The sequence below is a fragment of the Stegastes partitus genome, unplaced genomic scaffold, assembly GCF_000690725.1.
Source record: "Stegastes partitus isolate 25-593 unplaced genomic scaffold, Stegastes_partitus-1.0.2 Scaffold672, whole genome shotgun sequence".
NCBI lineage: Eukaryota > Metazoa > Chordata > Actinopteri > Pomacentridae > Stegastes > Stegastes partitus.
The window spans coordinates 318,565-341,746 of NW_007578403.1; the positions used below are offsets into that span (position 1 = coordinate 318,565).

General features: G+C 42.4%; 3 protein-coding genes across 5 annotated transcripts in view; all 3 read right to left on the reverse strand.

Moving 5' to 3' along the window:
- The window catches only part of stk33 (serine/threonine kinase 33), an 8,609-nt gene extending 3,932 nt beyond the window's left edge, over positions 1–4,677 (reverse strand). Inside the window, exons 1-6 of the mRNA XM_008290426.1 lie at positions 4,600–4,677; positions 3,934–4,047; positions 3,704–3,808; positions 3,396–3,534; positions 993–1,075; positions 216–303 (exon numbers count right to left, since the gene is read on the reverse strand). Of these exons, the coding sequence (XP_008288648.1) occupies positions 216–303; positions 993–1,075; positions 3,396–3,534; positions 3,704–3,808; positions 3,934–4,047; positions 4,600–4,677 (607 nt within the window). The remainder of the gene's footprint in view (positions 1–215; positions 304–992; positions 1,076–3,395; positions 3,535–3,703; positions 3,809–3,933; positions 4,048–4,599) is intronic.
- A 5,970-nt stretch (positions 4,678–10,647) lies between these two features.
- Positions 10,648–13,308, reverse strand: rerglb (RERG/RAS-like b). The gene is made up of 5 exons (XM_008290419.1): positions 13,257–13,308; positions 12,494–12,550; positions 11,893–11,966; positions 11,398–11,546; positions 10,648–10,933 (listed from the first exon to the last, which is right to left on the reverse strand). The coding sequence occupies exons 1-5, from the start codon at positions 13,306–13,308 to the stop codon at positions 10,648–10,650; spliced, it is 618 nt and encodes a 205-aa protein (XP_008288641.1).
- Positions 13,309–16,696: 3,388 nt separating this feature from the next.
- trim66 (tripartite motif containing 66) overlaps positions 16,697–23,182 on the reverse strand; it is a 19,184-nt gene continuing 12,698 nt past the window's right edge. For all 3 annotated transcript variants that reach the window (XM_008290422.1, XM_008290421.1, XM_008290420.1), the window contains 8 exons: positions 22,178–22,307; positions 22,011–22,092; positions 21,730–21,922; positions 19,831–20,723; positions 19,617–19,740; positions 19,450–19,524; positions 18,469–18,621; positions 16,697–18,343 (listed from right to left, as the gene is read on the reverse strand). In XM_008290422.1, the coding sequence (XP_008288644.1) occupies positions 18,107–18,343; positions 18,469–18,621; positions 19,450–19,524; positions 19,617–19,740; positions 19,831–20,723; positions 21,730–21,922; positions 22,011–22,092; positions 22,178–22,307 (1,887 nt within the window). In that variant the 3' untranslated portion in view covers positions 16,697–18,106. The remainder of the gene's footprint in view (positions 18,344–18,468; positions 18,622–19,449; positions 19,525–19,616; positions 19,741–19,830; positions 20,724–21,729; positions 21,923–22,010; positions 22,093–22,177; positions 22,308–23,182) is intronic.

Below are 23,182 nucleotides of genomic sequence, written 5' to 3' on the forward strand. Positions count from 1 at the left end.
GTGCACAAGTGTTGGTGAATTTTTGAAGGAGAAGCGGCACCACTCAGAACATTCATTAGGTTTGTGTGAAGTGAGTTCGTAAATGAATCCTGTTCATTGCATTGTTTCTTTAAAGCAAGGCTTCCTAAAACATTAGCAACAGCACTGTACACTGAGATCCTGTGGTCATATGTGAGGCTTCCTACTACCAGCTGGAAGAGATACAGATGTCATACCCATATAGCTGAGAGTCCCACAGGCCTCCGTCATCATGTTGTCAATCCCTACACCACCTGTCTTCACCGATAATCCAAAGTCTGTCACCTAGGTGGAGAACAGCACTTAAGAAAAGGTTCATACAAATAAACAGGATGTAGACACGCTGACAACTCGTATTAAATTCTTTGTTAAAAGTGTTTCTGTCAGGATAAAGGCAGAGCTCGGGCGATTGTTGACAGTTTATATGAAACAGCTGCTCGGCCGTTGAGGCTGTAGAGGTCCATATATTTGCAGAGGGCTATCATGTTATTGCAGGAGACAAAAAGTTGAGAAGAAAAGGCGAACTCCTGTGAAATGAAAGTCATTTATGCTGTGCAACGACAACAATTTCTTAAAACGTGTACAGTAAGTGTGTGTTCATCTGTGTGTCGACAAGAAAAGAGAGAGGGAAAAAAAAAACAAAGAGAAACGGGGACATTTATGCGCCAGCCGAGCCTTGTTTTTAGTTCACACACCAGGTATCTGCTTTGGCTGGCTCATCGTCAATCCACACAACATGCTGTGCTCTGCTGGTCATTTGTTTAAAAGCACAGTTTAGTGTCTCTTTGTAAAGGTGTACTATAAAAGAAGACCAGAGGGAGTCTATCATAATGAGGTAGTATTTAAAGCCTTTGCTAACTATAGAGAAGACTGTGGGCGAGGAAAAAGTGCCCTTCTGAGGCTTACGCTCGGTTCAGCAGAGAATGACAAAGAAACAGCGATGGAAAGTTTCACAGTTTGTGTCGCCATTTTACCTTGATATTGATGCTGTCGCCGTCCTGTTTGAGAGAATTTTTCACGAGAATATTCTCAAGTTTCAAGTCCCGATGCGCTATAACTGTAGGGTGTAGAGCAAACAAAACATTTCACGCAGAGATTATTGGCGTTGCAATCGATATTTAAATCGATATTGTTCGATTAACAGCAGATCATGTCGGTGTCAAAGGGACACTTGTGAATTAAACCGCTGATAATTACAACCTAACTTTGGTAAATCACTGATCTTCATCACAAATGAGTAGTTTGTAAGTTTTCTTGTGTTTGCTCCGTGTTTCTCCCACCCCACTCATAAGCATGCTGCTGTTCACGGTAATGCTCTTGACGAAGGCCCGGCTGATTTTCATGTGCTGCACTGTGGAGGTATGCTGCTCCAAAATGGTTAAGAATGGTAAAGCAGAGGGCACACGTCGCCACGGAGATTAATAAAGGCTGAGTTAACGACGTAGTTTAACGAAGTGAGCTAGCGGAACGTGAAAAGTCTTGAAACGTTTTAAAAAGTCAGTAACAAATTTAGCTGAAAATAAAGGTGTTGTTTATGTTCAACATACTTTGGTTTCTTGTCTTGAATTGTGTGCTCATCAGCCACGACACTAGAACCACCTGCCCATCGAGGCGTATACACAGGACCTCCAGCAGTGTCCAGTTGCATTCTGGTACCACGACGTTGGCAGCAGACCCTTTGAGCCCTGGTGATTGCGGGACGGTTCTTTTGTGGATCAGCTCTGTTGAAGTGCATCTTGATACTCGATACGGTTGGGATCTGGGAGTTGGAGTCGATCTCTTTTTCATGTTCTTTGGACCATCCCTGAGCAGTTTTCTGCAGTGTGGCGGGGCGCGGTGTCCTACTGGGGGAGGCCTCTGTGATGGATAAGCGCCGTTGCCGTGGGGTTGTATGCTTGGACGGGAACTATGTTTAGGCGGGCGGTAAATCAGGACACGAGATTTCCCAGCAGAACATTTCTTTGCAAGGAGGCGAGCAACGCTATACACTTCACCTGGCAGTGGTTTTAATGTTGTGGCTGATTGGTGTTTATACCAAGAATTGGAGTCAGAGTTGAACTGTTATAAAAGGACATAAGGGTAAAATGATTTGCTGAGGTCGGTCTCGAGTATACGCTATATTTCGCACACACTAACACAGTGATCTGTTTGCTTTGCCTACAGTAGTCGACCAGGCTGAAGGGCCTCGTTAACAAAACTTGGAGGAGTGTGGAAAGGCAGGAGGAAAAATACAATTTGCCCGGGGCAGTCGTTTTTGCTGCACTGTTTGAAGCAACCAATTATACAATGCAACAGTGTTGATGGTGTGTGAAAGGCAAGTTAGAGCAGCTGGTGTGAACAAAACAAACACCTGAAAAGATCCTTTCTCCCTTTACCATTTAAGAGGTTTTTTGCTCGGTAATTCCTTTTAACTGCTCGCGGCAGCTGAACTCTCAATTTTCCATTCATAATTTATTAATTACACACACTGTAAATAAGAATCACGAGGTAGTCCTGCATATTTGGGGGAATTAAAGAAAATAATAATGAGAAGAAATCATATTTACCAACTATAACTTTTATGTTGCATTTATTTTTTAGTCGGAATCCTCATTGAGAAATAGTACAATTTATTACAGGTTAAAGGTAATATTTATATGGGAATGCCAAATTGTCACGAGTAGTTGTGTTTCAAAACCTCAGCTGGCCATAAATACAGCTACGACTAACAGCTGGAAGTGACAACTGGTGGCTGAGGCTGACAGAAGACAGCAAAAATGTACTAATCTGAAAAAAAACCTGACGAAATGTAGACACAGCAGTTTGACAAAAAAGGTTCTGGATACCTAATACAACGCCAGCACGTTCTCCTTAGCATCATCAGTCTTTGTAGTGGAGAGGAAAACCTGCACAGAGGGACTTTCCATGTAAAAACACCTGTTAATCAGTGTTGCTCCCTGGCTTGTTGTAAATTAGTCATTAGCCACATGTAATGATACCTCATTGCCAAGTAATGTCCTGAATTACCTCTAGCCAAAGACTTTACCATTAAAAGGGGGAAACAGCATTTCCAAATAAAACCGATTTAATTAAAATGTTTTTTTTCCCTGGCAGCTGTTCATTATTGTTATTTTATCAAAATAAGGCCCATTTCCATAATGACTGAAAACCATAATGGCAAGGAATCTCACATCTTGGAGGGCAACGTAATTTGAATATAATAATGGCAGTATGGTGCTGTTACAAATTAACTGAAGCACACTTTATTTAAAAGACGGTCTGAACTCTGCTACAACTAAAACATAATCCAGTGCAGCATGTTGTAGGCTGGAGTATAATTAATGCAGATAAGATCGTTTTCAACGCTCTCACAATGTCAGTCTGCAAAATTACATTACCTCTTTTATGAAGGTAGACAACGGCGTCGGCTAAACTACAGATTATATTTCTTGTCTCATCCTCTGTGAAGAAGTTTTTTTTCTGCAACAGCTGCCTCAGGTCACCTCCTTTGCACAGCTCAGTCACCAAGTAAAGCTTCTAGATACCAGAAGAGAAATGCATCTTAGTTCATTTGTGTGCTTATCAGTAGCATTTATGCAGAGCCATATAGTAACAGGAGATTATTGTATGTTGCATGCATTACACTCACCCACTCATTTAATTACGCTCACTTTGAATTTGTAATTTGAAGGACAGCGATGCTTACTGTAGGCGTGCGGTAGACTGCCTCGAGGTGAATTATGTGAGCGTGATTCACTCGTTTGAGAATGTCTATTTCGTTATCCACCATCACAACTCTCGAACTTCCTGCCTGGTGTGGCAGAAAGTCAAATCGAAGCGGCGTTTGTTTCTCTCCAAACATGAAGCTCTCTTAATAAAGCAACTTTTCATCGCATTAGAAAACAGGCTTCCCAGAGGGACGCCGAACACACTCACCGCTGGTCTGCGAACCTCCTTAATAGCCCATTTAGTTTGCGTCTTAATATGGGTGGCTTCATAAACATCTCCAAAGCTACCTTGACCCAATTTGATTCCATAGTCATAGATTTCCTGCGGGGATAAAGAAGGAAAGAAAACATTAATACATTTGTAATATCCACCGTCACACTGTCAGTCAAACACAGCAGAGGATTTCCCCCGAGCTCGTGTTCAGGCTTCAGGATCATTTCACGATTGTTTTTCAAAAACATTATGTCTTAACTCAAGTCTTGAATTCCAAAGTACATCCTAATTTAAAGCTCTCTTTTAAAAAAAAAAAATAACTCAAAGTTTTCCGGTCTCTAGAGCTGCAGAATATAGTATTTTTAATCAAGTTACAAATGATTAAGTTGCTGCTGCAGTTCGTTCAATCTCAGGTCTAATTAACTTGATTATTATCTGTGTGCATGCAAGACTGAGCACTGGCTGCTTCGGATTTGGCAAAGGGAGCAGTCAAATTCCCCGATGAGGGGGGCTATACAGCAGCAAAGTGGAGTCTGGTCCTCGACTGGTGCACATGGAGTGTACTATGGAGGTCACCGGTGACTATGCACGTGTAGAACTTGTTCATTGGTGAGCGGATGGTGGGACTGTGGGGGAATCATGTATAGACGCTCTCCATACCCTGAGGTCCTTGTCATCTTTCAGCCGTGTGTCAAGCACGTCCCTCTTCGGTGCATCCCTACTGGTCATCAGGTTCATCTGCACGTGGGAGAAGGGGGCAGTAATTATCTGTGTGAAATTAGCCGAGCCACGGCATGATAGGCATGTCCCAGACAAAACAAATTCTCAACTGACAAATAATTGCACTTATTTGGCGACCCAATTAGTTATTTTAATAGAAGAATCTGTGGAATTGTTTTTCCACTCTCGCTATTACTGCAGATGAATGGAGTCACGAAGAAAGATTTCTTAACATCTGCTCATTAAGGACCAACACATGTTTTTTAATATCGCTGCGGTGCCACATTTGCGACCATCTTCCAACATTAATTACTAAAAGCAAAAGCCCAACCTTGAGATTAATCAACTAAACACGTCCTAGTCAACCAAGTACGGTAGACAGTTCTCTCATTCTTTCATGACCCAGTTTACTGTCATTTCTAATCATCAGAGCCTAATCAATACTGGACAAATAGGAGTCTACAACCCACACACACTGCATTTGCAGCAATACAGTGACACACACAAATATTCTCTAACACAAGGAATCACAACTGCTATCATGAGATGAACAAAACACTTTTAATTGAAGCTTAATTTACCAATTTAAGCTCATTAAGCTATTTCCACAAGTTTACTTTTCAAGTGCTGCACAGAATCACTGAAACTTTTCTTCTCCAAGTCTAACTTGTCACTTTCTTTTAATTATTTTTTTTATTGCTGGTTTATGACCAAACTGCTGTCTCTGTCTGAGCCCATATTCACTTTAAGCACAATTTACCCTGCTTGAAAAACAGTCTCTAAAGCCAAATTAAATGTAAAGCAATTATCAAGTGATGACTGGGAGCGATGAAGTGGATCCACCACACGCACAGCAATTAATTATTAACAAGGAAGCGGTGTCTTTAACCTCTTCACTCTGATGCATTATTTTAGCCCTGACAGGCCTCTCATAACAGGCCTGTCTCTCCCATTATCTCCTGTCTATTTTCCAATCAAAACGATTGTGACAGCCTCTGGAAATTCCAATCACCTCAATCACAGCTCATTTGTGGAAGACAGAGGCATGTGATGAGTGTATCACTGAGGACTTGAGGTGACTGGAGAAGGGTCTCGTGCACCTCAGGTGTCTCCCACACAAAGACGCCTGGTTCTTGGCCCCAGATCTCTGATGCAAAGGAAATAAGATATCAAGGTCAGGTTCGGGTGAGAAGTCTGACCTAACAGACACAGGTCTTGAATTGCTTTAAGGCTGGAGTGCTTATCTGCAATCTCCACACCTGTGTTTTAAAGCAGTGGTTCAAAGTACAGGTCAAAACACAAAATAGATTACTTCCTTAATTCTGTTTTTTATAACCTGAGGCCTTTAAAGGCTACAGACACAAAAATGATGAGACTGGGCCAAACTGCACACAACAAATACTGCCTTCAGCATTGCACAAGTTTTTTTAAAAAAAAGCTTCAACTTCTTTTTCACCACCAGTAAGGAAATTGACCAAGAGGGCAGACTGCAACAGGCAGGAGGATCCAGTTATTCCCCCCAAATCCAACCACTCTTTGGTAGACCTGCTCCAGACAAACACTCAGAAACTTCTAATGGAGCGTCAAAGACAGAATTATGTGGTGGTTTGCAAAAGATGCCCACGTGTGCTCGTGGCATGACCAAATTGTTGGAAATACACAGCGGCAGTGGGGAGGAATTTGTACCCCTGTGGCACTTGTGCACCTAAAATGCTTTTCATTAGGGCTACATTTTCTGTCCAGGTGCCTGTACATTAGCACTTACGATGTGAAATTTTAAAACCTCCCTGAAGGACCAAGTCTAGACTGCTTCTCCTTTTTCTTGCCTTGATTAAGTCAGCAATCGAGCACTACAGAACTCTGCATATGGAGTTTCGGGTCAGTCCTCTACATAAAGGACTGACCCAAGAATAAATACAGAGCTGTTAACTGGGTCAAGAAATGACAAAACAGCCTTTGTTCTCCCACAGACACACTGAAAGACAAGCATACATCAGTACACACCCCAGCCCCAAGGAGACGCAGACTGAGGTCCACCTTTTACATTGAGTCTGCCTCATCTCCAGTTTCAGCAGGAAGTAATTAGAGCCGACAGTTCATCACAGGTCAAGTCCATACCTGCCTCACCCCTCCATCATTCTGTCAGACAGCAATTTCTGCTTATTTGCACTACTGAGTGAATAAATATACATAGCACCTAATGACGGGAAACGTTGAGGAGATATATTTTCCCAGAAATAAGCATGCAAAATCAATGTCGGGCTGGAACAAAGAGAGCAGGTACATGCAAGGAATGACTGTGATGCTTTGAAACTTTTCTGCCCTTAAACCTGCACGTCTCAGCTTAAGATAATGTATGTCGTCTCTCACACCTCATTGGCTGTAAGGACTCTAAACTGTGCCCAACAGATAAGTAAACATATCACTTTGAGCTGTGGGAAATGACAGACATTTATATTTTTCGTTTTACATTTTATAGACTGAATAGTGGACCTACTAATTAATTATCTACTAATTGCAATCTGTTATCAATAAATGATTAAAATAGCCATTATTTGAATCACTCATGGCATAAATAAGTTCCCACAGAGAAAATGGAATACGCTATTAAAAAATACAGTGTCAAAGAAAGCAGTTACCACTTTTCAATCTCAACCCAATCATCGAGATATTACACATTTCAGCTATTGCTCAGGGTCTTTCAGAGTTTGCTTACTTTAATTGCATAAATACTAGAATAAATTAGGTTTGAATTCAGTCACATTGCCTTTAGCTGTAACAAGCAGCTGCTAAAAAATAGCCTGAAAAACAAACAACAAAAAAAACCAGAATCTTACTAACCGCAATTAAAATGTACACCGCTATCCGTTTTGCTTGAGCCCCAATATTACATTTTACTCATGTGAAACTTAATCATTTATTGACAGCTTGGCTTTGATGACAAATGATAAACTTCACAGTGCTAATGAAGCGTGGAATTACATTACCTGATGAGGCAAGAAATTGCATGTTTAGAATGCAAATATCCCATCTACTTCACTAAGTTATGGAGTGAATCCAAATATTATGCACGGAGATTATCAAAGCTTGTGGTCTAAATGTAATATACCGAGAGCACATCAACATTAAACCATTAAAGCCTACAGCAGGCTCACTAAAGAGCTGTGAAAATACACTGTACCTGACAGCTGACGGACCAGAGAGGTGTTTCTGTGCTGCAAACAAGTAATGCAGTTTCCCCTATAAACAAGTAATTTAAAGGCCCCTCCAAGAATGCCTGCTGTCTTCAATGGTCATGTTTGATAAGTGTCTATTGGCAAGAAAACATGCTTCGCCAAAAGGAAGCAAAAGATCAAATTCTGCAATTTGCTCAGGGCACTCCACATGTTGCTAGGAGATAAGGGCCAACAAATTCAAATTTTCTCATTGGTTTAATCCTGGTTAAAGCTAATCTCTGCCCTTGCTGGGCTCAGCCTTGGAGAAGCTAGGAGGGCAGACATGTGGGAAAATGTAGGCCACGGCAGAAACAAGAGCGAATCAAACACATTTCAATGAGGAAAACTCGTTCATATCTAAACACACGAATGAGGCAGTTATTCATCGTACAAGCTGCTGAGCGTCTAAACCTAAACTACAGTTTGGTTGATATAGTAGCAGGTGTTTTACATGTACAGTCCCTGTTGTTTTTTTTTAATTAAATTGAGACTACTGAATAGTCTGAAGCACTGAAGCTAACTCCTAAAACAAACCGCCCGTTAATTAGCTAACTAGCTACGAGCTAGTTGTGTTACAAACAGCTAATTAACGTTTACTAAACGCCTGACACCTCTTTAAAAACAACACAAACAAACAAAAAAAAACAGGACAGAGATCATCTACCAACCGTGAGCTGCCCGCTGAACGTCTTGTACCGTCACCAGAGACCAAACTAGTGCCGTTAAAACATTAAATAAGGCAGAAAGCTGACAAACTTCCAGCGCGGCTGCACTGCTAGGTGGTAGCAACACGTTGCCATGGCAACCGGACGGACCCGCAGCTGCACGAGCGTTTCCTCACGAGACCAAATAACGAGAAGAAGAAGAAGAAGAAGAACCAGGAAATAAGAGATGCACAAAATCAAACAGGCGTCCAAACTCATGCCAGAAAAAAACAACAACAACTCAAAGAAACGCGTCTCACCTCTCGGAACAAATCATTTTCTGTCCGCAGGTCGCTCTTCACGCACAAAACTTTGTCGAGGGGAAGCGAAGAGGGACAAACTTCCGATGAACGAACGAGGGCTCCTTCAGGGGAGGCTTTATGTGAACTAGATCACCGATCAGGTTGATTGATCCAACACTTTCACCGGATTTCCAGCCGGCAACAGAAGCTCATCTTCCCTGGTTTTACCACAGAGCGATGAGCCGCTGTTTCCTTCTGCCACCTGGAATTTACTCGGTCCTTAGTCTCCATCTAGTGGATGAAGTGAAAGGTTTCCTCCGGGTTTACATGAACAATATTCATTTTAAAACAATTACACTGCAGTTATCTGTTTAGAAATAAGATAATCATTACCTTGGGGAGTCAGTTAATCAGCTGTGATCACTAATTGGCAATTAAATATACAGAAAAAAAGATTTTAAATAAAAGTTTGGATCTCTAAATGACATCAGAGAGGAAAGGTTAAGAATAAGTGATGGGTTCAAACTGTTAATTCCTGTGAGTAATGTAGCTATGGGAACAGACACCAACAGACTTCTTTCTATTGAAGTATTTTACTAAAACATGCTGTTATTGATGCAATCGGTTCGTTCACAGTCACTTGACACCAGCAGCTTGTAGCTGGTGCAGCTGGCTTTAACACCCTTTTTTCTTCACTTCAAATAAGATAAGAATTTCTTGTCTTATCAGAAATACCGCAGTATTCCCACAACTTGAAATTCTTTGTGAAAAACATCTGCGCCAAACTCACAACATCAGTCACATCTCATTTTTAATTGCTGCTTTGAAGTTGTTTGGTTTTCAATTAGTTCTTTTAGATGTTATTTATCATTTCTTTCTGTGGATTTAGCTGTAACTTTTTGTAATTGTGGGCTAGTGCTTCTGGTTTTTTTTCAGCAGTGTGGGGCAGCAGTTTGACTTAAAGGCTTCGGCTCCATTTAGGTTAAAATGTTCTGACCGGTCCGTCGACGGGCTCGTCTGTAAATCTTTAACATTTACTGTTATTCAGGCAGCTTGAACTTTAATCTTGGCTTGAGAGTTAACCGTACCCTCGCAAACTAGACTTCAAGTGGTTGTGTAAGAGTCGACTGGATGCCTGTTCTTCATTTTCTCAATACTGAAAAATAAAAGCATGTCGCCGTAATTCAGCGATTAATTGAAAGCAGCAACATCATTTATTTGTAAGATTGCCTCCAAAACAAATGTAAGTTATGAGATACATGAAATAACAGCGAAATCATCTTTGCTAGGCCAAATGTACAGCATAGATTGAGCAGATTTATGTAAATTAGAATATCACCAGTCACTGGGAAAAGCAACAACAAATAACTGTGTAGTTATAGGTAAAATAAAAAAATAAAAAAAAATAAAAAGTTTTATAACCTTAACATCAAATCAAGCCATCTGTAATACAGAATGTACATGCATACAGTTTTGGGAGATACAGAAACAACAGTTAGAACTGAGAAGTATTACTTGCTTTTTGTATTGAAATAATACCAAAGCACAGCTGTGAAATGATCGGCAGAGCAAATTGTCCTCACACCAGCTGAACTGCAGCGTTTAATCTCAGCATAATGTTTGAGAGCTCCACTCGGGCTTTATCTCCGTTGAAATGACAGTTTTTCATGCTGCTGGTGCATACAATCAAACTACATATTATTCTTTTCAGAATGTGAGATGTCATTACATGTCGGTCAAACTGGTGTTTGGAAATGCTCGACCAGTACAAAATGCCAGCTGGATCCAGTCACATGCACTCCAATCAGTGACCGCCGACTTCCTCCATCAGACGGACTTCCGCCTTTTACCAAAGACGTTATTGATGAGTTTGGCCATGGACTTGGAGCCGCTGTACCGTCTGCGGCCTGCACAGTGCTTGAGGTTATCCATCACATGACGGATGAGCTTCGTGAAGAGGTTTGATATCTCCAAGTAGTCCTCTGCTGCAGACACCTCCTGGAAGTGGCAGCGCTCTTCCTGAGCCAAGGCCCGTCCCTCCTCCTCGCACACCTGCCGGGCGTTGCACAGGTCCTGCTTGTTCCCCACTAAGAACACTGGAATGTCCACCAGTCTGCCACAGAGGAAGGAAGGTGGGTCATACAAACGGTGCTCTCGGATTCTCTCTGGTCTTGATGCTCAAACTGACCCAAACAACAACATCAGTTCATTAAACATTTCCTTTGAGTTCTTTCTATGGTTTGCTGAGAACATCTGAGCAGCAGGAATCTAGGAAGCTACTGTCCTTCTAAGCACAAACAGCAACATGTTGTCGTGTTTACTGCTTGTCTATTAGCATTGTTAAGCTGAGTCGAACAATAAATCTGATCGCTCATATTTGCTCTGTTTGACCACAAATTGAAGCTGAGCTCCGTGGATGGATCCTCCCCTGCAGCGTGTTGGAATGCGGCCCCTAACTCACGGCATACCGCGCTGATCTTTACCCTGATAGGCCGACGCTCACTCATCTCAGGAATGGGGCTCATAAAAGTAAATCCCTCAGCTCAGCTTCATTACCAACTGACTATGGTCACTCACCCTTTACTGCTTTCCTCTCGGGCCTCTTTGATCTGCTGCAGGACGCTCTTGGCGTGGAGGAAGGACGTTCGGTCACTGATGTTGTAGACCACCACAAAGCCATCGGCCCAGTTCACAGGCTCCTCCTGGATGCACGTGTTGCCTGAACTCTGGCACAGCAAAGGTGGACGGAACGTCGATCAGCTCATCTGACTACAGAAGCTGTGGCATGTTTTTAAAAACATGGCACACTTCATGGGACTCTATATCTCTAACCTACTGCAGAAAATTCTGTAAAGAAATATTGAGGAACAGGATAAAACATATGAATAAGGAGGGCAATGAATTGGGTACAGAACAGCATTAAGCAGGAATCCTGTAGTGTAGGACTCTGGAGGTTTGCAGGTGATCAAGGTAACAACTAAAGATAATCAAACCTGCTTATTGTTCATATATTCTAAACCTTTAAAGGCTGCTCACCCACAGCAGCAGGCTCTACATTAAAACCACTCCTACCTGTGAACACGAATCAAATATTTCCAAGTTTAACTGTCTCCCGTCAATGGACATCCTTTTATGATATAAAGAATCTGCAATGAAAAAAAAGAAAATTAAGAAAGCAAATTTGCTATTAAAAAACATCATAAATCAAATGTGAACTACTGAACATTAATACAAGCAGAGAGTCAAATGCAGCAAATGAAAATGCACAAAGCTTTCTTAGAGGCAATGAGCACAGCGTGGTGCCAGTTTTGCCGAACTGTGGAACAATGATTATTATATTTACTGTGGTGCATGATTGCTCAGAGGGGGCTAACGAGTAAATTAATTTAGGCCTGAAGTGAAAAGGATTGAAATGTTATACCCCCCCGCCCCCTCGCAAAACTGTAATTCTATTACAGTCTGTAAGATAAATACTGAGCGATGGTAAAAATGTGCCCGTCATTGATTCCAAACTCGTATAAAACAGACAGAAAAGGAGGTTTTGTTGAGTCACATTAAACTGATATAATGTCATTAGTGTGAAGCCGACGGTGGAAAACCCACGAGAGCCATATCCAGCATATCTGTCTATGATAAAACAAACATGAGCGGTTTAATGAGTGTGTTTACATACTGGCACTGGAAGCATACTCTCCAATAAAACGTCTTGTCAGGAATCGCACCAGAACAGCTGGAGACAATATGAGAGCGAGAGAAAGCGAGTCAGTGTTTCCCTGCAGTGCAAAACGTCTGAATTCTGTCAGAGAAGGAGTGAACGTCTGTTAATGCTGCACTGCTATGGAAAAGAAAATACTTACTTTGACATGTTATAATATTAAAGAACACATGCAAGGTGTTGTGAGAAAAACAAACTATGTCACACATGTGAGAGAATATAACAAATATCACCAGTTTTCACGGAAGTGTCATAATTTTCAATATGAGTGTAAAAGAAGGAAAAGGAAAAACCTGAATGTTCATTGGCTGTTGCGTATTCTTGCTCAAATAATAGTGCAGTAGATTCACTTGTGTTAAAAAAACAAACAAGATGCAGTGAAAAGGTCATTTAATTAACTCTCAGCTAAAGTTTGTAAATCCTCCTGTTGGCTTCAATTGAGTCGAAATCACTTCATCAAGTTAAAATGTACAAGTCTCTGTTGTTTTCATGTGATTGGAAGCTTCATAATTCTATCGATTTTGTGCTCTGAAATCTGTCATGAGTTGTCCTAACTTATAATATTTATCCTGTATTTATTCTGTAATGAGCAGCATACCAGATATTAGATCAACACACATTGGATAGAGTCCATCTCATGCTCTGGACTGCTCAGAACTTACAGACAAAAGGAAAGATCAGCAAAGCAATGCAGTAAAATCAGTGTCAGCAGTGGGCTCACCTGTCTTTCCAGCACCTTCGCTGCCCAGCAGAGCCAGCTTGATGTCGCTCATGATGGTACGAGAGCTGCTAAAACGCTCCTTTGTCTTCTCTCTCTCCGTCCTACCCGCCACTGTACGAACTGCACAGACGTGTTGGAAGTGTTTTGGAAAAGCTGCTTCACCACCACACGTCTCCGCTGTGAAAGCTGAGTCTCTGCCTCCTTCTCAGCCAGCGGGAGAAGTTTGTGAAGCAGGGCGGCAAAAGGGTCAACCGACACAATCCCAGCGGTAGACGGGTTTTTAGACTTAAACATGCAGATATAATTTACCTTCCTGAGCTTAGCGGAAGATATTTTAAATATGCATTATACTTAGAATAGAATACTACATGTTAGTAGATATACATAAGGTATGTTGTGTACCAGGAGGACATTCTGTTTTTAAAAAAAAAGAAAATACACCAATCAATCAAGAGTCAAGATTCAAGATTTATTTATTTACAGTACAGTCTAGGCTCACTGGGCTCTCTTGGAGTTGAGTCAAAAACACCCAATAGGTGAGCAATAAAACAAGTAATTAAAGATAAAATATAATAAATAAATCTGAATGCTGCAGCCGAGGTGTGAAACCCAATCAAGGAACTACTCATATTGTACATCACAGAGGTGGAGGAGGTGGAGGAGGGTGACTGCACACGCTGCTCACATTTGCCGTCAGTCTCACCGTGGCAGGCAAACAACTGTTGTTCTGTTTAGTGTGTAATGATACTGTCCACTCTGCTGAGGTCAGTAAAGGATGGTGGTGATGTTAGGAAGCCTTGACCTCACTGATAACACGGACGTGTTCCTCAGACTGTAAAATGCCAGCAGATGTTTTTAAACCTAACATGCCAGTTGACCTCAGCAAAGCGCACCATCCAGCTTCCCCTCTCTGCCCCCTGCAGCACGAAAAAAGACTCCAAACTTTGATTTCGCCGGCCAGCTCTCATTTTTCTCTCCGTACTTTTCTCTCTCTGCCCTTTTCGCTGCTCACTAAAGGTCACGAAAGTGTCTCATTATTATCACGTAATGTTTTACTCCCAGTCTGCTGACTGAAAGGTCACAAACCTTGTTCACGTTTAAAACACAACAAGATGCCCTCCGACCAAACCGGTGTGCATATGACAAATTACTGCTGCGTGTCTCTGGTAAAGAAGAACAACAGATTGATATCGAGAAGAAAATCAGCAATTAAATGTGAATAGAGAGAGCGTTTAATCCCCGTCCTGGAATAAACAGCCAGTATTTTTACTGCCACTTGGACGCCGGCTGTACTCTGGGGGTCGTTCTATTTTAGTTTACTTACAACAACACTTCAACGCATCACCAGGGACTTGTCTTAAAAGTTCTGCTTTCGCCAGAAATCAATTTACCCATTAAGGTGCAGCCCTGCTTCTATTGTGTGACTAAATCTAAAACAGATATCCTGACACATAAAACCCAGTGTAGAGGAGTTCTGTGCCATTGTGAACTATTCCCCCTCAAATCTGAGTCCGTCACAATATTGTTTTATGTGCAAATAAACATTTTTTTAGTCAGAATTTAAAAACCTTTGGTCCACATTTTCCTGTGTGTGATGTGGGCCGGAGCCAGCGGCGTCCCCCGGGTCAGCCAGGCGCTGACATCATGTCTGAGCCCAGCGAGCTTCGTCTCTCTTTGTTTCGTGCTTTTCAGAAAATCTGAATCATCATTACATGGTATAAGATGTGTTGGTCCTTTTGTTTAAAATGGCCATGAAAAAGCATTTAGAAAACCTCTTGAAGCTTTTTAACTTGACGTTTGATTAAATCCACAGTTTTAACCGCAGCATTGTTTGTGCTTCGAGGGTTTCCAAGATCAGGAAATTCAGAGCAGACAAAACTAAATAGATCAAGATTAATGCAAGATTAAAGAGGACGTGGAGTAATGGAGTCGCCCATGTCGGCTTTTTAAACTTCTGAAACTGATTTCATGTTTTTCCCTGGATGAGGTCTTCCAGGAGGCAGCAGCCCTCAGGCTGATTGCTCCCCGTGGCCGTGGTCGTGGCAGTTTGATAGATGACGGCTTTAGGTTACAATCATGGTTAGAATCGGGGAGTGGCGACTTTAAAGGGCCAAATTCTGGCCAACAAAAGTCTGTCAGATCTCCTGCTTCGGCTCCTTTGTCTCTCCTGGAAGTCTGAGACTGTAAAGAAGTAGGAGGTGATCTATAAAAGTAAACATGCAGATACATGTGACTGATCATCTTTACTTCAGTGTGATTACAAGAAATGATAGGTCACTTTTTTTTAAGTGTCTCTACTTGATGCAAGTGTAGAAAATTCAACTAATTGATTTTTTAAAATGTCACAAAGGTCTCAGAAGTGATGCGACATTCGCTGAATGCTTTGTTTGAGCTGAAAGCCTGCTCGTCTCCCTGATACCTTTGTCTGCGTTAGAAGCTAAATTAGCGCTCCACACAAACTGTACCAACCTATGATGAAGCTGTAACATAATCAGAAGCTGTTGGGTTCGGACTGACTTGCACTGATGCCTGAATCCGTTGGGTTTGTGATATAATACAGTACAGTAAGATCTTGATCATCTCGGTGGCCTGAGGAGGACTTCGATTGTGAATCGGCGCTATATGAATCAAACTGAGCTGAACTGAACTTATTTGCATATTTGACGGATGTTCGAATGAAGATAAGGTGTTGACAAAGTTAGCATTAGTTCATGTTGAAGCACAGCACAGCTCATTCTGCCTGCTCTACAGATTAAACTGCATGTTTCTGTGCTCAGAATCCTCTTAAAACTGATCCTTCCAACAAACTACATTAGTCTTTTATTATGAAAATCTGCAGCAACACTGATTTGCTAATTGTGTTACTATTCATTTTTGTGGTATTTAACTGCATGCAAAAAAAAAAGAGCTTGTGCTGTCGGACAGTTTTCCACAAAATCATGTTTGTGCTCTTTTTACAACAACAGTTTCTAATGCGACCGCCTTTGCTTCAGCAGCCAGAGAGCCAAACCAGCACAATGTAATCCAACACAAACACGGTGGATTTATTATCACAGCACCTCAGAGGGGGATTCAAGCACGTGATCGCTCAATCATTTTGATCACTGAGTTCAACAGCAGCAGACACAATCAAATTCAAGCTGAACATGGAAGTCAGGGAGCCCAAAAAAACCCAAAACATCTTTTATTCACGACCTCCAAATCTGTCAGGAACCCAGAAGATAATGGGAAATTATATTATTGTGTAGAAATGCTTTTAGAAAATGTAGGAAAATGTTGTATTGTACTGATTCACCACCTCTCACAGTAAATAAAGTAGTTTAAAGCATGTTTTCTACAGTAGCTTGTGGAAAAGAGGCTGAAAAAGTCCCAACTATACGTCTATAAATAGCTGCGATTCATATTGTCCATTTTCTGCAACAGGAAAAACAAAAACAACGTTTTCTTGAATGCATTTTATTGATATTAAGATATGTGCATGTATCGCTGGCTGTTACAGTAAAAAACCAAAAGAAAACCTGAACCTGCTCTCATGAAACAGTGACTATAGTTTATCCCCTGAAACAATAAGAAATATCATCACTCCTACTGATGTCAAAAGAAGTAACATTTACTGTACATTCACTTCTTGTTGGGGCAGTATTTAAGTCAAGCAAAGTCTAGTTTAAGCTGCGGGAAGCAAATAAAGTAGATTTAAAAACAGGGATAAAGCCGTCGGTCGTGTATAAAGAGGCTACAGCATTATTATAAAACCACATATTTCCTTTCAACAGCATGGCTCTACAAATACCGAGGACATGTTTTATTTATAATAACCAATACTGAATGATATCAATACCTTACACTTTTATTACGCCTGAGATATTTAGATAAGAGAGTACAAGATTTCGCTGAAACACTGGTGAAACACACACAAACGTAATTCATGGTTAAATGTAAAACTGACGTGTTCTCTGATTGGTTAACGAGGACGTTAAATCCTCTGATAATGCGTTTGCCCTGTCGAGCCTTAACACCGGCTATAGTAGCTCACATTCTGCATTACTCTGTTCAAAAAGACAAAGTGGACACGATTCGCTGCCGCTTTTCAAAAAAAAAGCTACCGACACACGTAATTATATCAATAATCAAACCTAAGATAATTGCCTGCAATCATTTCGTAATTAAAAGGACACATATAGTAAAATAAAGTTCTATACAGTAACACGGGTATAAATATCTTGAACATCTATGAATATGGTAAACACTGAATTTACCAACATTAAAGTCTCAAAGTACAGTGTATAGTCAGGGCTAGGTTTGCCTAAAAAAGTCCATTTATCAGAGATGCAAAGTGAGATTAATAAACATCCAACTACAGCATCCAATAAAGCATGACATAAGGTATGTAAGGGACTGATGTTACTACATAAAACAGTAAGCAGTGCAGTGCATATGCAGCGGATCATCACTGGCCAAAATATGATATGATAAAGTACCTACTACAGCGTCACCTCGCTACCTTAATGTGCTTTATGGCTGCACAAGCAAACTCTGTATGACATCCAAAGAGTTCCAAATATGTAGCATGTTCCCTTAACTTAACTTCAATGTTTACACCCTCTGCTCGGCTGAAGTCAGCACAGATCAAATCCTTCATAACTTCAAATATCTGAAGTATTGTTTCACTTTGTTCGGCTGCCATCAGATGGCAGCACCGTCATATCACTCCAAACCACAACCCGGAGCTGCTTTTAGATTGCAGGCTGGCACCGCTCTGGCAGTCCCACAGGCTGCTCGATAAAAAACAGCATAACTACGCACAAAAACAGCATTTTTTGCGACCGTGATTGCGCTCCATTCACCTCCGGCTAGAAGTGATTTCTCCTCGACTTCAGAGACTGTCTCCTCTTCCTCTTCCTGTGGCATTGCTCCCTCCTCTCCGGCCAGGGAAAACCGCCCTCAGCGGTCCGGTACGCCTCATCGTACTCGTCGCTGTCAGAGTCTGCCTCGGTCACAGAGAAAACTCTGTCCGGGAAAACCTCTTTCAGCTTGGAGGTGAAGAACGTCTCGAGGCTGCGGCCTGCTTGGGCCACCTCAGAGTCAGGCTGTGGTCAGAGAAGAAAAAAAAGAGCTATTACAGTCACGTCAACGGTCGTGAAGCACTGATCACCACATGTAGAGCTGCAAACCAGGATCATTTACGACACAAACAAAGAGTTTTTCAACTTACATAATTAAATTTCGCACAGTTGCGGAACATGAGGTACATATCAGCAACAAACTGATCGGGTGAGCTGTAATGTCGGCCGTTTGCCTTGTTGAGTCTGGCTCTGATCACAGACAGGTCCATCGGCCTCTTGATGATCTGGTAGTAATGACGCGCCTGCATGGAACAGCATCGACACTCAGATCGTCTAAAACTCATTTCACATCGACATCAAAACACTTCCGCCTTTAATAATGAATGAACAAGCTGCATTGTGTATCACTGACACAGATGTGCCTCCACCTCTGGATGAGGTACTCGCTCGGTAAATAACTGGAGCCTAACCTGAGAGCATACTTTAAAAGCTGACATTTGTCTTGAACCCACGAGGATGTGGCAAAGTTTGGTGGTAACGCACCAAGACATGCAGCGGAACAAGAAAACTGCTATCAGATGTAAACATGAATATAAACAAGGCTCAAATTATCTAAAAAAAAAAACAGTTTAAGCATTTTATAAAGAACAAAATGCATTTAATGATATTAAATGTACTAAATGCTTATTTTGCAGGATAGTGCAACTGCATGGTTTGGGTGGAAATTGATATATTTTAATTTATTTGTCACTGCAACAAATAAACCAACAAATCTCTTACATTTGGAGAATACGATGTGTAGGCAGGGCTGTATGTTGTGACACACGTTACCTTTACCAAAAAACTGCAGCTCCTGTGATTTGAATGTTGCATTTAGCTAGTTTGAGATATTATTTTAATTGTTCAGTCCTACATTCATTGAAGTGTGCACACTCACTATGCTTTGGTGAGAAAAACAAAATTAATAGGAACATCTGGGAACCTATAAGCCTCCACACTCTGACAGATATACCTCCACAGATCCAAAACATGAGTTGAACTCTGCACGGAGCAACTGTGTGTCTGTGAGTACAGTGATAAATAAATGATCATTTACTGTAACTGGGCTGTAAGTAAATGCGTTCACTCACAAGTGGACTGACGGGCTCGTGGAACGGTGCACTCAGGATGTTACTGAGGATCAGGAGAGTCAGCCGCTCGCATTTCTGCAAAACAGTCGAACAAACAAATTCAGGAAAATGAACACAGTCATAGAAAAACACACACAAGCCTGAAATGAGCCAATGATGCGACGTACTCTCTGGTCACATGCAGACTGTCCGTGTGCTGCTGTGTGCTGTCCAGCTCCTCTCTCATTCTCACAGTTGTACTCGACCTCCGGCAGCACAACATCTCTGCAGAGGCTGCACACCCAGTCACCTCTAGACCCGACAAGACACAGCATCAGGTTAGCAACAACCAAATAATCTATGAGAGGATAACGTTTATGTTTCAGGTTGTGAGAAGCTTACGAGGGAAAGCTCAGCAGAGACGGGATGTGGCAGGACAGGTGGAAGACCCTGGGACAGCGGTCGCAGCACAGCAGGTCGCCTCCGATGAGGCACACGGCGCAGAAGTCCTCGCTCTCCATCTCTATGCTGTCCTGCTCGTTCTGGACTTCCTCTGCGCTCCTCTGAGGGTTTGCAATCAGAAGCGGCCTCTGACCAGGACCGATGTGGGACTCCTCTTCCAGGTCGGAGCGAAGCGGTTGCGGGTCGTCGGTTCTCGGTTCGGCGTCAGAGTCTACGTCGAGCTCAGACTCCACGGAGCCTTGAGAGTCCGGAGGCTGGTCGGACACGGCGTCGGAGTCGGTCTGAGAGGTGGGATCGTATTCAGGCTGGATGTCGGACTCGGTTTCAGCATCACCCGATTCTGCGTCCAGCCCTTGGCCCTCCTCTGATCCTGCTCCTGGGTCTGATTCTGGGTCTGCCTCGTATTCAAGGCTCGGCTCTGAATCCCCGCACAGCCTCATGTCTCCTGCAGCGGCAGCCGACTCCTCCACATCGAGAGATTCGAGTTCAGCCTCAGAGGAAGACTGTGCATTCGGGTCGGACTCGGGCGACGTGTCCGAGTCCAGCTGCAGGTCCGGATCCACCTGAGAAACAACTGCATCCTCTGAGACCGACCTGGGATCAGAGTCAGAGTCCAGATCCAGTGACACAGAGAAACTCTGTGGCACATACTTAGAGTCAGCGGAGGGCAGAGTGGCTGCTGTATGAGAGCTGAGTCTGCCTCTGTTGGCGTGGCCGTCGAAGTCGCCGTTGACGGAGTGCGTGGCCGACAGACTATGAGTTTGTCGCTCTGCATACGGCGGCGCTGTGAGTGAGCGGGTGGTCCTCCTGGTCTCTGAGCCTCCAGCTATCTCCTGAGTTTATGAGAGAACAGAAGATAAACAGATTATTTTCTCACTGGCAGTCATTGTTGGTAACACCGTAAAAAGATGACTAATGCACACTGAGGACGGAGGACACGGCCAAAATATCTGTGAAACATTTTACTCCCATATGCTGAACGTGAGAAACCGTAAATAAGTGATGAAAGAAATGAGCATTCATACATTTGGGTGTAGTAGACTAGTCAAACCTGTAGATAACGGTGCATGTTACTATTCTGGCATTCTGTAAATAGTATAAATTATGAGGATTAAGTTAAAGATCCTCTTACAAAGGAGCATATGAAGCTACCACTAGAAGCTGGTTAGCCTAGCTTAGCACAAAGACTGAGAATAGAGGGAAACTGCTAGCCTGGTTCAATCAAAAAAAAAAAGTGGTTTGTTCAATCTTGTTCAGAAACAAAGTGTAAAGGGCGCCCAGATAGCTCGGCAGGTTGGGCGGGCGACCCACGAACAGGGGCAGAGGTCGTGGGTTCTGGTCCGGCCCGTGACCATTTACTGCAGGTCCTCCCTCCACTCTTCCCCCCATACTTCCTGTCTCTCTCTCGCCGCTTTCAACTATTATAAAGGCTAAAAAATCCCCCCCAGAAAAGCCCAACTTTAGGCTTTAAAAAACAAACAAACAAAAAAACACTAATCTAAATCAAATACCTGCTGTACATCCACAAATGCAGTCATTAATCATTAATAGCCTATATTTTAAAAATGGGGCGGCTGTGGCTCAGGTGTTAGAGCCGGTTGTCCTCCAATCACAAGGTTGGCGGTTTGATCCCCTCCACAGTCAAAGTGTCCTTGGGCAAGACACTGAACCTGCAGTTGCCCCCAATGGCAGCTCTGTCCCCATTGGTGTATGAATGTGTGTGAATGGGTGAATGAGAAAACATTGTAAAGCGCTTTGGATAGAAGCGCTGTATAAGTGCAGACCACTTACTAAAAATGTTTCTCCACATTATTGCTGTGGTATTTTTTCAGACCTCACCTCGGGCGTGGCGTTGTGCCAGGTCCTCTGCTGAGGGAACGAGGGAGCGTCGCTCTTGTCCGTCCCGCTGGCAGGCAGCGGGTCGCTCTGTCTCCGGCCGTGTGGCGGCAGCTGAGACACGAGTATTTTGAGGCGCTCCAAGCAAACCACCGGAACCTTTGGCCTCCCTGAGTCCTTCTGAACATCTCTCGTACTTCAGAGGCAAGCAGACAATGAACTGTGAGAGCTATACTTTGTTTTCATGATTTGGAAAGATGTTCGACTCGTCAGATGTTACCAACCTGCTGTGGCTGCTTCTCGGCACCCTGCATTTCTCCTGGGCTTCATAAACAACCTCTTCGTTAACAGAAGTGAAAGGATGATCTACGATAGAGAAAGAGGGACAATCATTCAGAAACTTCTGTTTATGCTAGAATATAGAAAATAATCGAATCGTATTTTCACCCACCTGGCTCTGTCTTGTAGGACAGTAAAGGAGACAGGTGTCTTCTGGACGGGCTCAGGTCAGGTAACGTTTCCTTGACAACACAAAGCACCCCATCCGAAGCTCTCCTCTGTCTGGGATCCATGATGTCGTACTGAGAAGGAAATAAACATCTCATAAAACTATCCAGGTCACAAACAGCAGAGGAATCAGAGCTGTCAGTTTGTGGGTCATTCCACCTCAAATGGTTAAACAGAAATGAGGCGAGTTGAGATAAAATATATAAAAAATTAAACCTGTCATGAAAACTCCCGTCTCTGAGCACACATTAAGAACAAAAACGATAATGCAGAAGTCAGCTAGTGATAGTTTCTGAACCATACACAATAAAACAAAACAAAACTTAAAGAATATGTTTTTATATGAAATACTTGACCACAAGAATGAACAAAAACTGATTATTACTGAACTTTCATAACTGATTAATCAGGTATGAAAAGCTGTAACACGGAAACATATAAATGTCTAAATAGCCGAGTACAGCCGAAGAGTAGAACAGAGCTCTGGAGTTTCAAAATCCATCCTTCCATCATCTCTACACCTTAATCCTCACTAGAGTCGTGGGGGGCTGGAGTCTATCCCAGCTGACTCAGGGTGAAGGCAGGTTCACCTGGACAGGTAACCAGCCTATCACAGGGCTGCAAGGCAACAGTGCCAACCACCGATCTACCTTGCAGCCCTGATTCTGCATGTTCCATTTAAGAATCAACCGTTATTAAACTAACTAAAAAATACTAATAATTCTGCACTCCTTGGCCCAACCGTGCAGCCATTAGTGACTCAGCTGTGAGCCACAGTCACATGCTAAAACTTTATTGACTTTTTGGATGAACTGTAGGCAGACAGGGAGGATATATGTATGGAAATAAATAAACCATGTAAGTAGTAAAATATCTGTAGTATGTACAGTCAGTTATTTTCAATACTGGTAACACAAACAAACCAAATAAATTATCATATATCTATATA

What these genes read in the sequence shown, in the direction of transcription:
- rerglb (XM_008290419.1), bottom strand. Translation starts at nt 13,308, where the DNA reads ATGAGCGACATCAAGCTGGCTCTGCTGGGCAGCGAAGGTGCTGGAAAG. An exon ending in CGAAGGTGCTGGAAAGACAG is followed by an intron (nt 12,551 to 13,256) that starts GTGAGCCCACTG and finishes TATTGTCTCCAG; the next exon opens with CTGTTCTGGTGCGATTCCTG. An exon ending in AGAGTATGCTTCCAGTGCCA is followed by an intron (nt 11,967 to 12,493) that starts GTATGTAAACAC and finishes TTTTCATTGCAG; the next exon opens with ATTCTTTATATCATAAAAGG.